At 36.7% G+C, this 16335-nt stretch overlaps 1 protein-coding gene across 23 annotated transcripts in view; it reads left to right on the top strand.

The window, feature by feature from the left end:
* Positions 1 to 16335, top strand: part of Neb (nebulin) — a 205500-nt gene extending 189165 nt beyond the window's left edge. For 3 of the 23 annotated variants that reach the window (XM_063259068.1, XM_063259067.1, XM_063259061.1), the window contains 16 exons: positions 230 to 322; positions 1920 to 2012; positions 2936 to 3028; positions 3577 to 3669; positions 4184 to 4276; positions 4818 to 4910; positions 5276 to 5368; positions 7217 to 7309; positions 7598 to 7690; positions 8023 to 8115; positions 8996 to 9103; positions 9211 to 9394; positions 9680 to 9772; positions 11347 to 11490; positions 11757 to 11863; positions 15680 to 16335. In XM_063259068.1, the coding sequence (XP_063115138.1) occupies positions 230 to 322; positions 1920 to 2012; positions 2936 to 3028; positions 3577 to 3669; positions 4184 to 4276; positions 4818 to 4910; positions 5276 to 5368; positions 7217 to 7309; positions 7598 to 7690; positions 8023 to 8115; positions 8996 to 9103; positions 9211 to 9394; positions 9680 to 9772; positions 11347 to 11490; positions 11757 to 11863; positions 15680 to 15853 (1740 nt within the window). In that variant the 3' untranslated portion in view covers positions 15854 to 16335. The remainder of the gene's footprint in view (positions 1 to 229; positions 323 to 1919; positions 2013 to 2935; positions 3029 to 3576; positions 3670 to 4183; positions 4277 to 4817; positions 4911 to 5275; positions 5369 to 7216; positions 7310 to 7597; positions 7691 to 8022; positions 8116 to 8995; positions 9104 to 9210; positions 9395 to 9679; positions 9773 to 11346; positions 11491 to 11756; positions 11864 to 15679) is intronic. The other 20 variants (XM_063259078.1, XM_063259076.1, XM_063259075.1 and 17 more) reach the window with 13 other exon arrangements.

Below are 16335 nucleotides of genomic sequence, written 5' to 3'. Positions count from 1 at the left end.
GTCCGACCTGCTGGCTGGCACCGTGCGCGTACTGGTGCTATTCAGACTGATATCGAACTGTAGGTGACTAAATGTGCAAAGAGCCTACAGCTGCTCTGTTCTTTTAAAGTTAGGTCGGTTTTATTGCACTGTAAGCACAAACAAAAAGTACTTCTTAGAAACTTTTAACAGTGAAGTCTACCTAAACAATGGGTCCAGGCTGATTTGATTGTTGGTTTTGTGTACACAGATATTATACAAAGAGAATTTGAGCAAGGGGACCCCCCTTCCTGTCACTCCTGAGATGGAGCGAGTCAGACGCAATCAAGAAAACTTTAGCTCGGTATTTGGGGAAAAAATCTCCTTAATTACCATTTAAAATAATAACTTCTATGAAACAGTTCATCTATTTGACCCTTTATAATAATCAATTTAACATTTAAAAAAATCTCACAACGGAATCCTTCTGTTTTCTGGATATTTTACTCACCATTTAATCTAATGTCTTTCTTTAATTGTCCCTAAGAGTTTTAGTTGGTTCCTTTCCTTGTCTTCTCACATTTATATTAAAAAGTTCATTGATTTCCAAAAACAATGCAAACATTGAAGCTGTTGTTTACTTGGAAGTCTTTTTATTTTAATGTTTTTTGGTTAGTGTTGCAAGAAAAATGCCGACTTCGAGGCCACATGTAAGACTAGTGGTCTCACTTGGAACAAGGGTCCCTTTAACACAGCTCTTACCCAAATAAACGGTAACACCTCGAAAATTACTCAGGATTGGGGGCCAGAAATTTGACACTTGTCCTGAATAAGTAAATCACATGTAGAAATCCAGGACTTCTGACTTTTAAAAAAATATACAATGCATATCATACGTGTGTTTTTACTGTTATTTACTGTTCTATTAATTCTTCCTGAAATGCTCTCTGATAGCCATATAGTCTGTGCTATTCTGTATAAAGATCTTAGGTTAATTTATCCCTGAAACAGAAAATAAAATATTATGATTTGGATTTACTTTTAGAGATGGGAAATTAATCTAAAAAGCTTCTGTCATTTTAAATATCCTGTAAAGTTTGATTTTTCCACATCATTAGAATAGTAACTTCCTTTGGTCCCACTGTCTTAGTTTTGACTTATTTTTTTACTTACTATTCTCTAACAATCTTGCAATTTTTATTAAACATTCAATGTAAATTATTATGTCTTTTAGAATGTTTTATTTACTTTTATCCTTCTGGGCTATTATTATTATCAATGTTATTATTTTATTCCTTTTTTTCAAAATGCATCAGTTGTTAAAATTGTTATAATTATTTCCTTCTATACTAGAATAAGTATATTATTGTTTGAATTTATATGAAAATAATGCTCCAGATAGTTCTGGACAAGTTTTTCTTTTTAAGTAACCGTGTGTGTAACCGTTAGCTTGCATTAGGCAGTGTTGTCCAGTGGTGCACAGGCATTTTAGATACCGTGGAAAATATCATATATTAAAACACTGACTTTTACACTTTACTATCTTTTGCAATCTCAGCAAAGGCCTATTTTGCCATCGTGCACTATTATTCAGTCTGTAGTTTTAAGTATCTGTTATATTGTCAGACAAACTTTCTGAACAGGAAAAATATTTGCAATTTAATTTTAAAAGTTTCTGTGTTATACACAGAGGATCTTAGTGCTCTTTGTATCTTTGGCTATTTGTATCTTTCCCTTGCTTCCTGACACAGGCAGTTAACATTTCTCTGAGGGTCAGAATAAAGACACAAGCCTCAAATAGACTGGCCTGTCAGCATATTCTCACCGGATCTGCACCGGCACAGAGCAGAGCCAGTGTTTCTTTTCTCTATGACGTCTGTAACTAGGTTCCGCACAAGATAGGCAGAGGGGCTGTTTTCACTGCTCGTGTTTTCTCCAGATGCTTTCTTTGTGTTATACAGGTATTGTATAAAGACAACCTTGGAAAAGGGATTCCAATCCCCATCACTCCAGAGATGGAGAGAGTCAAACACAATCAAGAAAATTTTAGTTCGGTATTTAAAATTTAAAAGAAAATCCCTTTAACTATTTTAGAAAAGCTTTAAAAAGATTAATAACTAGATTTTTAAAATCTAATCGACTTATCCCAATACAATTTTTGACCCATCTTGTTGCCAGTTTAACGCTACCGTTTCCGATAAATCAGTTTCCCCACTTTGGTTAAACAATATAATAATTTGACTTAATTTTTTAAAAATGTTCAGTGTTATATTCCACCTTTTAAAAACGTAACATTCTCAGTGTCTAAGCATACACATTTACCCTGCTTTGGCAAATTCGTTCTGAATGTAAAACTTTAAAAAATCTATTCTGTTGGCGTCATTCCCTGTTCTGTCTCTGTCTCTGTTGGTACTTGCACAGATATATTGCAGTTTCCTTTTCTAGCATCTTGCCATTGTTCTCTGTTTGGATTAAAAATAATTCAGTATGTTCACCCAAACTAAAAATTAAAGTTTTGACTTTTCTTGAAAGTCAACAAAAAATATTGTTATGTATATATTTCCGTATGTGTAATGTTTATAAAATACCCAAAGATCTGATGTGGTTTATTAATAGCATTGCCAAATCAAAAATAACTTCCTTGGTTTTGTTCCTGTCTCTTGTGTTTCTATTTCCCCTCTTCATATAACAAGGAAGACTAACTCCTCACTTTCGTGGAGTTCATCGTTCAGTGCTGCAGAGATTAATTCAAACAACACAAATAACAAGTTTTCTTTTCCTATTTCTTAGTTCTGCTCTTTGCTGCATTCTTTTCCGTTTGCCTTTAGGGTAATCCAGGCTGCGCCTAAACTTTTCTGGTGCTTCCCCTCCTGTAACTCCTTCTCTTCCTCCCGCTCCTCCTCCTCCCACTGGTTCCAGAAGGGCACCGTGCATGGCTGGCTGCCCTTTTCATTCTGGGTGCTTTCTTATTATACAGGTGTTATACAAAGAGAACTTGGGGACAGGAATTCCAATCCCCGTCACGCCTGAGATGCAGAGAATCAAACACAATCAAGAAAACATTAGCTCGGTATTTTGCAAAGAAGAGGGGGAAAAGATGGCTTTTAACTTGAGAATTAAATAGTCTTAATATTTGTTCTTTTTCTCTTTTAAGTCCTCTTCCCTTCCTTTGCTTCTAATGTACCTTACCTTCCATAAGGATAAACTTTCTTTTTTTGTAATACAGTTAGTTTTGATTTGTACTTCATCCTAACTTTCCTAAAAAAGAAATCAGTGTTTTAGTTTGTGTGGATAACAAAACCAAGTTCTGGCTGTCTTACATCCCTGGGATTGTTTAGGAATTGCTGCTCGTAGAAATTTTAAAAAAAAAGGAAGAAAGAAAAAAAGAAAATGGATAACTCCAGTAACCCTGCAGTTGAGGTCCTTGCTTGCATAGAGGGTGCGAATTCCCCAGTCCAGTTAATTTCTGTTAAATAACATATGGCATCTTCTCAGCATATAACTTCTGACTTGGACTACTGTTCCATTTTGTGCAAGGAAACTGACCTCCTCGTTAGAACCTCACAGCAGATGTGCTGTCACTTACGGCTGTTTCTCTGATGCTTTTTCATCACACAGGTGCTATACAAAGAAAATATGGGCAAAGGAACCCCAATTCCTGTCACTCCAGAGATGGAGAGAGTCAAACAGAATCAAGAAAACATTAGCTCGGTACTTGGAAAGAAGGGGAAAGATGCCTTTTAACTTCAGAATGAAGCAGATTGCTAATATTTATCCCAGTTTTTAAAAGCTGTCTTCCCTTCCTTGGCTTCTAATGTATCTTACTTTCCACAAGAACAAACTGTGTCCTTTCTGTAATACAGTTAATTTTGATTTTTGCTTTACCTGAACATTTCTAAAAAAAAAAAAAGAAATGAGTATTTTAGTTTGTGTGGGTAACAAAACCAAGTTCTAACCATCTCAAATCCCTGTGATTGTTTAGGAGTCACCATGTTCATAGACTTGAAAAAATAATAATAAGAATAACAAGGATAATGCAGTAACCCAGCAGCTGAGGTCCTTGCTTCCACAGAGGGTGCAAATTCCTGAACCCAGTAACAGCTTCTGTTGAACAGCATATGACACCCTGTTAGCATTTAACAAGGAAACTGACCTCCTCGTTAGAACCTCACACCGGATGTACTGTCACTTACGGCTGTTTCTCTGATGCTTTTTCATCACACAGGTGCTATACAAAGAAAATATGGGCAAGGGAACCCCAATTCCTGTCACTCCAGAGATGGAGAGAGTCAAACAGAATCAAGAAAACATTAGCTCGGTACTTGGAAAGAAGGGGAAAGATGCCTTTTAACTTCAGAATGAAGCTGATTCCTAATATTTATCCTAGTTTTTAAAAGCTGTCTTCCCTTCCTTTGCTTCTAATGTATCTTACCTTCCACAAGGACAAACTGTCTCCTTTCTGTAATATGGTTCATTTTGATTTTTGCTTTATCTGAACGTTTCTTTAAAAAAGAATTGAGAATTTTAGTTTGTATGGTAACAAAATCAAGTTCTAACCATCTCAAATCCCTGTGATTGTGTAGGAGTCACCATGCTTATAGAAATGAAAAAATAGTAATAAGCATAACAAGGATAATACAGTAACCCAGTAACTGAGGTCTTTGCTTTCGTAGAGGGTGCAAATTCCTGAATCCAGTAACGGCTTCTGTTAAATAAGATATGGCACCTTGTCAGCATATAACCTGCTTCCTTGGACTACTGTGCCACTTTATAACAAGGAAACTGACCTCATCGTTAGAACCTCACAGCAGATGTACTGTCATTTACAGCTGTTTCTCTGATGCTTTTTCATCACTCAGGTGCTATACAAAGAAAATATGGGCAAAGGAACCCCAATACCTGTCACTCCAGAGATGGAGAGAGTCAAACACAATCAAGAAAACATTAGCTCGGTACTTGGAAAGAACGGGAAAAAGATGCCATTTAACCATACAATTAAACAGATCCTTAATATTTATTTTTTTAAAAACCCTTTCTTCGTTTAAAGCCCTCTTCCTTTCCCTTGCTTCTAACGTATCTTACTTTGTAAATACTAGCGTTTCTCTAGCAGCTGAAGTCCTTGCTCCTCTGGTGGGTGCACAGTCGCCAACCCAGTAACAGCTTCTGTCAAATAACATATGGCACCTTGTCAGCATATAACCTGATTCCTTGGACTACTGTGCCATTTTGTAACAAGGAAACTGACCTCATCGTTAGAACCTCACACCAGATGTACTGTCACTTACGGCTGTTTCTCTGATGCTTTTTCATCACACAGGTGCTATACAAGGAAAGCATGGGCAAGGGAACCCCTTTACCTGTCACTCCAGAGATGGAGAGAGTCAAACACAATCAAGAAAACATTAGCTCGGTACTCTGGCAAGAAAAGAAAAAAAATAATACTTCCCTAATGATTTTTTTTAAAACCACATTAATGATTTAAAATAATACATATTAATTTTATTTTTTAAAATACAACTTAAATTTTGTGAATTTCTTTATCACATTTATCCTCCTTTCCTGTAGGACTAGTCCTAGCCTTAACTCTCTAATAAAAAAAAAAACTGCTTTAATCCATAATTTATAAAGTTCTAATATCAAGAAATAACATTACCCTACAAAACATTGCTCGTCTTTCCCCAAACTTATTCTCCTCTGAATCCAAGGTCTCTTTGCTTTACATACTCATGAAATTTGGGGTTGGCCAGTGCAGGTTGGTATAGTAAGTATCATGAGACTCTTTCTTCAGTATTAGAATCATGACTTCGTTGTATCAATGACTTTAGGTTCCAATTTACTGTCAAATTTGGCTTTTATTTTTGTGGTGTCGAGGACTGAACCCAAGGCCTCATGCATGCTAAGCATGCGCTCCAACACCAAACTACCACCTCAGCCAGCCCTGTTACATCAGATTTGGACAAAGAGACCTTGGTAAAAATAACCCTGGGGCTGGGGATGTAGCTCAGCAGTACAGCCTCTGCCTGGCAAATGCGAGGTTCTGAGTTTGATTCCCAGTACCAACAACAACAATAAAACAAGCTCCTGATCCTCTCCTTCAAAGTTAATGATATAAATTGTGATCCAGTAGTGGTTTTGACAGTTGGCAATTTAACAGGAAAGTGACACCAGAGAGGCCTTTTGTGTTACCAATCTTAATTTGTTTGTCTTTTTTATGGTCTTTAAATGATAACTTTAGTAGTAAACCATTTCCTTTGTGTGCTCTGTAATCATATAGATTCTGCAAATATCCAGGCAGTTTGTGTGGGGACTTTAGGTTTCAGCAGTGAACAGCTTCGTGTCGCTCAGCGTTACTCTGTCTGCAGGTTTCCCCAGTCCACGAGCCAGTGCTTTTAAGGAGGGTGGCAAATCTGTAACATATATACTACAGTGAGTTTCCGTATCACTGAAAATTTCAAAAGGTTTGCTACCACTGATAGAGAGTTTGTTGAACAGGATTTCTATATGTCTCTTCAAGCCCAGAGAATTTTCATTTCTAATAAATTTTCAGATGACACTGACCTGACTATACAGGGACTCTGCTTTGAGAACCACTGCTGGAACAGAATTCTTTCTTTTAAATGCCATTTTCCAAACCTGCCAGGTACCTTAGAGAGGGAAATATTGAGATTGAGGATTTATCATGGTACGTTTATTATGCTCCCTTTTAATTTGCCATGATTGTGATGTTCTTTATGGGTAAGTGCGATTACTAAACAAATGCAAAAGACATTTGTTTAGTAGGCGGACAAAGTATAGAAAGGGGAAAAAAGAGAGAAGCCCTTTTCCTTATCTCACCATCTATAGTTTTACTCGGGTCTGTGATAGTCTAAGGGCTACAGAAAGGTCCAGAAACCAGCTGCTGTTCTGGAGCAGCTTCAGCCTCCGTGGCATTGACGCTCATTCCTGTAATCCTGTTCACATGCTCTGCAGGGCCTTGGCTTTGATTTACTAGTGATAAAAAGTGGTGGTGCTGTCTCCTCTCCGGGAACAGTACAGCTCTCTCTTGCAATCTGCCAGTTTCAGGGCAGCTTCCTACCTTGAAAACACACGCCTTGCTGTAACCACACTCAATTTCCTTTGCAAATGTATCATTTGTCATATGACCTCATTGCCTAAATGGTTTGGTGCCTTGGGAATCATCAAAGGTTATCTGTTTTCCATTTCTTGTTTTGGTAATTGTCTTTTCCTCCCTCTTTTTGGATTTCTTGGACTCACATAGGTTTTGTACAAAGAAAATGTGGGGAAAGCCACCCCAACCCCAGTCACTCCAGAGATGCAGAGAGTCAAACGCAATCAAGAAAACATTAGCTCGGTATTGTCTTTGAGAAATGAAAGTGCTTTTAATTTCAAAAAATAACCTCTGCAGTTTTGCCTGCTCCTAACCCCATCCGAAGTTAAAAATGAAATACCAGTTACATTTCAATTTCCTTGAAATATCATACATTTACTGTTGCCATTAACTATTTTGAAAGCTTTCTTCTTGAGAGCTAATCTCGCTAATTGTAATAGATTAAACCTAGTGTTTCCCTCCTCCACTGCATTATATTTAGTAGTGAATATTGCCTCTTAGTGATTTTTGGTACAACTTTGTATCTCACAGGTACTATACAAAGAGAGCATGGGGAAAGCAACTCCCACACCCTTTACTCCTGAGATGGAAAGAGTCAAACGCAATCAAGAAAATTTTAGCTCGGTACTTCAGACAGGAAAAATAAATCATTAAAATTTTAACAAAAAAAAGTTTAACAAGACTGGTTATCATGGTTCTCTCACTAATTTATAAATCCTGTGTATCTTTTAAAATTCTTCCTTATCCACTTAAAAACAACAAACCAATCCCACTAGCTCACAGTTTTTACCTTTTTCTTATCTTTTGCTTTCCACCATAACATTTTAATGGCTTTCTGCCCCTGAGGTGTTCCTTACACAGCGTGCTATAATTGAACCATAACACTAACGAAATGATGAATTTTCCGAACTGGTTTTCTGCCCTCTGATATCTGGATGCTTTCTTGGCTCCCCTAGGTGTTGTACAAAGAAAATATGAGAAAAGCAACTTCGACACCCGTTACTCCAGAGATGGAGAGAGCTAAGCGCAACCAAGAAAACATTAGCTCGGTATTTTCTAGGATTAAAAAGGAGTAACACAACAACTTGGAAAATAACATTTTAACATGATGAAAACATGTCTTTCGCATTCATCTGAAAAGCACACTAAAATTTAAAGAGAGAAATGCAACATCTTGGAAAATAACTTTTTAACATCATAAAATTTATGTGCACTTTTTTCTTCAACTGAAAATTTACACTAAAATTAACACAACTACGCTTTTCAATTCCAAATGATCATACTAAACATAGTTGCCAGTGTTTTTTTCTCCTTTTTTACTTTACTCTGAGGTAGTTTTTCATAACCAACTATAACAAATTGACTCCCTAACATCCTCCATCTTCTGCTCCCCATTATTTTTAAGGTACTTTATGAAACGGGTACTCCTGGGAAATAGATGTTATTTGCTGGCTTTGGTATCTTGGGTTTTTAGTGGTAAGAGGACTTGGATTTTTGTATTACCATACCAGTTTGTGCAATGTGGACATTACCTAAAAAGTGATTGCTTGCTGTAAAAGAAGTTCTTTCAGATCTCAGTATCAGATTTCGTGCCAAATATCATGGAACATACTGGTGCTGGTGCTGGTGCTACCATTCCTAGAAAATTCAAGAGGCCACTTCTTTTGCAAAATTGTACTACGCCCCTTCTCCTTTGAAAATGAACATTCCATTTTCAAAGTCAAAACAAGTCCTTTGTCTTCTGATGCCAGCCCTCCCCGTCCTCAAGCTAACCCGCTCCACTGTTAATCATGTGTCTCTCTGGGACCTGGCAGGTGACTTAAGCTTCCCTCACCGGCTTCTCTCGTCTCCATCAGTTGGAAAAGCTTTAGGCCTTCAGAAGTAGGACGCCACCGTGCTCTGCACTCATTCGTGTTCTCCCCTCTGTAGGTTCTTTATTCTGACAGCTTCAGGAAACAAATACAGGGCAAAGCTGCCTACGTCTTAGACACCCCTGAGATGAGACGGGTGAGAGAAACCCAACGGCACATCTCAACGGTGAGTCAGGAATTCTTTAGGGCTGGATGGCTAGCCTTTGAGAGCAGGTGAGAAGCAAAATGGTCTCACCATCCTATTTTTAATCAAGCAAATTCATGACATTTCAGGTGAAATACCATGAAGATTTTGAAAAGCACAAAGGGTGCTTCACACCAGTGGTGACAGATCCTATCACTGAACGAGTAAAGAAGAACACACAGGACTTCAGTGACATTAACTACCGTGGTATTCAGAGAAAAGTGGTAGAAATGGAACAAAAACGAAACGACCAGGATCAGGAGACTATTACAGGTAACGGAACACAAAAGTGACAGTCACTACATCAAGTCAAAGTACAAAGGACCTCAATCTGTTTTCATTATTTGTGAAAAAAAGCCTCTATTATCTCATAGTTTGCAAAACTGAGGTCTCGTCTACTGTATTTTTAAATTTATTTCCTCTTCAGAGAAAAAGACTTGAACCTAAATTAAGAGAGGGTGATTCAATCCTCTTGTAATTGTTTAAATTCCTGCTTTGGTTTTCAAGTTGTTGAAAGCACGCAGGGACATCTGTTCTGATCACCAGTATTTCTTTCAGGTTTGCGTGTCTGGCGTACTAATCCTGGTTCCGTTTTTGATTACGATCCAGCTGAAGACAATATTCAATCCCGAAGCTTACACATGATTAATGGTACGTTATGCCACCAGAGGCTTACAACTTACACTTCTTACACATTTACAATGTACACTTCTCCATCAATGAGAATTAGTCAATGACTTTTAGATTTTGAAGTTTCTTCCCCTCAGAGATTTTTGTTTGTTTGTTTTCTTTTTTATTGGGAACTGAACTCAAGGGACTCTAAACTGTACCCTCTATCTTTTTGTATTTTTCTGACCCAGGATTTCACTAAATTGTCTAGTCTGGTATGGAACTTGTGAGCCTCCTGCCTCAAACTCCAAGTAGCTGGAATTACGGGCACAGGCTGCCATGCCTGGCTCAGGATTTTTCATTTTCTGAGTTATTCATTGACTTGTGGGTCAAAGCAGTCTATTTCAGAAAGTATTTTCTAGACAAGTCCAGGTTAGGAAAAAAGTTTGATTCACTGCCTTAGTTCATATTTCCTTCAGGCCCTGTTATTATAATTTCTATAGAGAAATGATGATATTAAAGTACCTAGGCAAAAAAAAATGGAATGGCTTGACATGGTGGCACACGCCTGTAATCCCAGCACTCAAGAGATTGAGGCAGGAGGGTTGCTGTGCTTTGGAGGCCAGCCTGGGCTAAAAAGTGAGTTCTAGGCCAAGCTGAACTGCATAGTCATATCCTGTCTCAAAAAGACAAAAAAAGAAAAAGAAAAAAAAAAAAAAAGAAATTGACCTTTATGTACTTTCTAAACTCTCTTATCATGTCAAGAAAGATTATTCACTCACCAAAGCAGCTCCATGTCTTTATGGTTTCTGCTCATGTTAGAAAGTAGAATAATGTGTTGGTTTCCCTTAAAAGATTTATATTCTCATTTACTGATGAAGAGAAACTAGTGAATCCTGGTATACATATGCTGACATGCACAGTTTTGAAGATCTGCCCACAGTGTCGTGGGAACACAGAAAGTATCTCCATCAATCTGATAATTAGGGAGGGTTTTCTAGAAAAGTTGAAGATGGAATGTGAACATGATACCTATGTATTTTGGTGAGCCAGGAAAATAGGCAACTTGTGGATAGGAGTAATAGTTGGGAATGGATTCTTGGATTTAAAATCTGACTCTATCACCTGTTACATGACCTTCAGCTCTCATTTGTAAAATAAGCTTGAGAAGCTGGGGATTTAGCTCAGCGGCATAAGCACCTGCCTTACAAGCAGGCAGTCGTGAGTTCGATCCCCGGTACCGGTAAAAACGAAAAAGACAATAAAATAAAATAAGCTTGACAATAAGCTTGATATGTCAGAAGAGTTGTAAGGGAGCTGGACAGAGCGGCACATACTAGCCACTCAGGAGGCTAAAGTAGGAGGATATCAAATTTGAGGTCAGCCTGGGTAACCTAGCAGCACGGCCCTCTGTAAAATGCTATTAATAAGAACGATAATAGAACTGTAAGGGTTTAATCCATGGAAAAATACTTAAAACTATTGTTGGTTAACAAACACACACACACGCACACGCACACCAACACCAAAACCGAGACTCAATTGCGGTTAGGAACTGCTACCATAAGACTAGAACTTTCATCTCTGCCTATCTCTCCCACTCACACTTCTACCAGCCCAAGCTCAGCGCCGGAGTCGGGAGCAGTCACGATCTGCCAGTGCACTGAGCATCAGTGGTGGGGAGGAGAAATCTGAGCCCTCGGACCACCACCTCTCCACCTACAGTGACGGAGGCGCCTTTTTCTCTGCAACCTCAACAGGTAGAAGTGGGTGTTGCTGACTTTGGCAGTCATGGCCAGTCAGCTCCCTGTTACTGAGATATTTTCATTTAAAAAATTTTTTTTGGTCTTCTAATAACTAGAGAGTAGAATTGTGAAGATTTTCATGAAGTTAAATATGCAATTTTCAATTAGATTCTCCCTTTTTAGAAACCATGAAATTGGGAGAAAAGACCATATTGCTCAACTAATAATTAAAGGTCTATACATTTTTTTCTTTTTACGAACTATTCTTTCCTCCTTTGCAGCTTACAAACATGTAAAAACCACAGAGCTCCCACAACAAAGATCGTCATCAGTTGCTACTCAGCAGACGACGCTATCCTCTATCCCATCTCATCCCTCTACCGCGGGAGTAAGTACCAATCAATGCCTTACTCAAATCATCTTTGCTTTTTATTATGTATAAAAATGATTATAGGTATCCTGATCTTTTTGTCTTTTTGAAAACAAAATTTTATAAACAGTGTTTTTCTACTACACACTTCATGTTACTGGTCAGCACCAGAAAACCTGAATGACCACCTAAACCCAAAGTAATGAAAAGCATTTTTCAGTGATTTTTAAAAAACTAGAGCAAAGTATTAATTTGGACACATTGCTTTACATGCAATCTTAAACCAAACATTTATTACTTGGAATAGTTTTTTAAGGATGCGTCTACATATACATCATATACATATACACATACACATACACATACACATACACATACACATACATATACATATACATATACATATATGGACACATGTATATCATACCTGAGATCTCCCCTATTCATATGTAGTGAAAAAGTAAGTTGAGTCATGTTTACACTTTACCAGGCTACTTTAAAGTTCTTATTTTATTTTATTTTTTATTTTTGGGTATGGGAATCAAATTCAAGACTTTGTGTTTGCCAAGGAGGCACTTATGCCACTGAGCTAAACCCACGGCCCTAAAATTCTTATTTTAAAACCCAGGTCTCATTCATAATATCACCAAAACATAATACTTTAGGATTGAAATGAGTAGCATTTATATGAGAACAACAATCTTCAATAAAGGATATTAAAGAAGACTTATAAATGTGTTGGTAGCCACCATATTTCAGGAAGGGAGTACTGTAAATTTGTCATTTCTTCTGAAATAAATCAAATATACAAAGCAATTGCAGTCAAATTTCCAATAGGATTTTTTAAAGATTTGTGTGCTAATTCTAATTTGTGTGCTAATTTATTTGAAAGAGTAAAGATACAAGAATAATAAAACATATTTTGAAAATGATAATTGCAAAGAACTTAACCATAAAACCATACTATAAGGATTTGGCATTAAGATGCAAAAATAAATGAAAACCAGAAATAGACTCCTAAAATAACTATAAATCAGCTGGAAAGAGATAAATTATCTAATTTTATGACCCTGGGATAACTGGCTAAAAAATAAAATAAAATCAGATACTTATCTCAAACTGTACTTAAATAGCAGCTATAACAAAGATCCAAATGTGAAAAAACAAAATTGTAAAAGTACTCCACAAAAATATATTAGTTTAATAAAGTTAAAAAACGAGAAAACTGCCCGGGATACAACTTAGTGTGGTTGCCTGGCAAACTTGAGTCCTGAGTTTGGTCCCCAGTACCAAATAAATGAATGAGAGAAAACTCTTCCTAAGTAAAGTGCAAAATCTAGAAGTATAAAAAAAAAGACCAACAGATTTGACCATAAAATTTTAATTGTTTCTTTAGTAAAAAGAAACAGACTTGGAGAAAATATTTATAGCATATATAATAAAGATTAATATTTTGAAATGCAAAATGTACTTTAAATGCAAAGATAAATTACTCCCCTTCCATGACTCCTAATCAGAGCAGGTAAATAAAAACAATATTGAAGTATAGGCATTATAATTAAAAGCTAAAGGCAGTTGAAAAAAGAAAAAAAAAACAAAAAAAATTAAATCTCACCCCTGAATATTAGAGTAGTAAACTCCTAAAAACTAATTTAACACTTTCATCTTTGTTTTCTTCACAAATTATGTGCCCAGAGATAAACACTAGGATGGCTCATTATAGTGTTTGAATAATACAGTGAAAACTATGGTACAGAAAAATGGAAATGGATGAATAATTTTTGGCATTGCTAAAATGTGAAAGGTTCTGCAAGCACTCAAAAAACCTACTTTCTATTTATATTGAAAGACTTCCAAGCTATACTAACTGGGAAGGACGCGGCAGAGTATTATTTATAGCACCATTTCACGTATGCAGAGGTGAAAGGGAAAAAGTTACTTGTGAATATAAATGTATGCGTGCATATTTCAGGATGTAAGAAACATGCACAGATTACATTCTACCACTGACAAGAGGCTGCTCCAAGGGAAAAAACTGAGAGTTTTCATTTATTATTTATATCTCTAAAGTTTTAACATTTTTTAAACTTTGCATTGAATGACCTTTAGCAACCCTTCCTACTAGTATACTTACTTCTAAACTCCCAAAGTGAAAGATGACATGTGTCAACCTAAATAATACTCAGAGATTTCCTAATCAAATAATAATATATTTTGGAATAGAAGGGTACTGTAACAATATGCATGCCAGGATGAAGCAAGGAGAGTCTTTTAAAGGCAAAATATTCCATAAAATATTTTGAAACAATTGTCTTTGGCTACAAGGCTCAACAAAGTCTGAGACTGAAGACACACTTGCTGGAAAGGAGTCCCCTAAGTATCGTATAAGGCTGCAGAGGTCTTTGTGTAAGGCAGTGGTTCTGACCGTCTCTTGTAGTAGTCACTATCAGGCAATCATGCCTAGAATCCTTTCCTTCACATTCTTCTGGCTTTTTCTTTTTGGAAATGGCTTGACTTACCAACTTTCATACAAGCAATGTTGCTATAGGATTTCAAATTCCTTCCTGAAACACAAACTTGCCCTCCACAAAGTAGAGAAAAAGGCCACAGCTACAAATAAAATGAGCCCACTTTTCTCTGTTTTGTGAATATATAATTAGCATAGTATGAAGTTGGACATTCATAATTTAAAGTGTATGACTCACTTTTATTTCATTTGTGTAGCTCTTCCATCATTATCAAAATCTTAGAGTATTTTCGTAACACTAAACAGTTTATCCATCAGCATTCACTCTCCACACTGAGCTTCTCCTTCCCTGCTCCATAGTCCTCGGTGTTCACTTTTCTGTACGTAGACCTCCTTGTTTGGAACATTTCATATCAATGAACTCACACAGTCTGTGGACTTTGATATATGATTTCTTCTACTTAATGTGTTAAGATTCATTCATGTTGTAGATCAGAATTTCATTCTTTTTATTACCAAATAAATTTTATTGTATGCCTATATGCCCCATTTTGTTTATCAGTGAGAGGCAGTCATCTGGGTTGTCTCCACTTTGAGGCTACGGTAATGCTGTTATGACTGCTGGTGTATGAGTTATTGTGCAGATGTGTTTACATTTCTTTTGTGTAGACACATATTTAGGAATGAAATTGCTGGGTCAGGCACCAACTCTGTATTGAATGTCATAAATGCCAAACTATTTTCCAAAGTGTCTGTACTATATTATTCCCACCAGAAGTTGTTTCGTTCTGTTTTTTAAAGATGGGATCTTGCCACGTAGTTCAATCTGGCCTTGAATTCACTGTGTAGTGTAGCCCAGGCCAGCCTTGAACTGTGGCCACCCTCTGCCCTTACCCTCTCAAGTATTGGGGTTGTGTTTGCCACCATGCCCAGCAGCACCAGCAGTTTATGAAAGCTCCAATTTCTCTCCAATGTCTGTAAAACCTATTATTGTTTTTGTAACAATGATCATTATTCTGATATATGTTGTTTTGAGTTGCATTTCCCTTCCCTTATGTCTGCTAATATTGATCATATTTTTATTTGTTGACAATTTATATATCTTTTGGGAAATGTCATTTAATATCCTTTAATTTTTTATTTTTGGTGTTCAATTATAGAGGTTGTTTATATATTCTACATGCTAATTCCTTATCAGATAAATGACATGCAAGTATTTCCTTAGGTTGTGAATTTTTACTTTGTTAGTGCAATTCTTTTATGCAACTTAAGTTAGTGGAAAAAGTCACAAGAGATCTTAAAATTAGATATTTAATGGCCACAAGTCCAATGTATAATTTCTTTTTTTATTCTATTCCCATAAATAGAAAATATTCCGTGCCATGTATGACTACATGGCTGCAGATGCAGATGAGGTGTCCTTTAAAGATGGAGATGCTATTGTTAATGTTCAAGCTATTGATGAAGGTTGGATGTACGGCACTGTGCAGAGGACTGGCAGGACTGGCATGCTTCCAGCGAACTACGTTGAAGCTATTTAAGCATCTCAAGAACTCACATCTATCTGCAGGACCCACAACACCTGCAGTCAGCATTTCGGCTTAGACTCCACTGTTACCCAAGTTTTGAAGCTGCCTAATGGTTTTCTGTGTCTATATATGGTAGTACCATCCACTTATTTTTTTCTATATAAACTCCAGTAATTCTTAGGTAAAACAAATGTTAGTATCACTGATCTAGTTTCTAAAACTAGACTTACATCTTCTTTATTTTCTGGACTTGCACATAAAACTGGAGACATTAAACCTGTAAGCTGTTTATTTTTAAAAGTTCCACTATCAAGTTTCCTGTGATAAACATGTCAAACATACTAGAGAAAAATGGCCGAGATATTTTCACCTTTTCCTTGCTTACTAAACCCTTATGTTTGTGCTTCTAATACAGTTCTGCAGTTATTAAGCTGACAGTCGATATAAATTGGTGATGAACTGGTAACTAATAAACTCTTTAATTCTGCTACAAA

Source organism: Cavia porcellus, unplaced genomic scaffold, assembly GCF_034190915.1.
Source record: "Cavia porcellus strain 051 isolate PalLab524CR breed Dunkin Hartley unplaced genomic scaffold, mCavPor4.1 scaffold_12, whole genome shotgun sequence".
Lineage (NCBI taxonomy): Eukaryota > Metazoa > Chordata > Mammalia > Rodentia > Caviidae > Cavia > Cavia porcellus.
The sequence above is the reverse complement of the archived record's forward strand: the minus strand, read 5'-3'. Positions and strand labels throughout refer to the sequence as shown.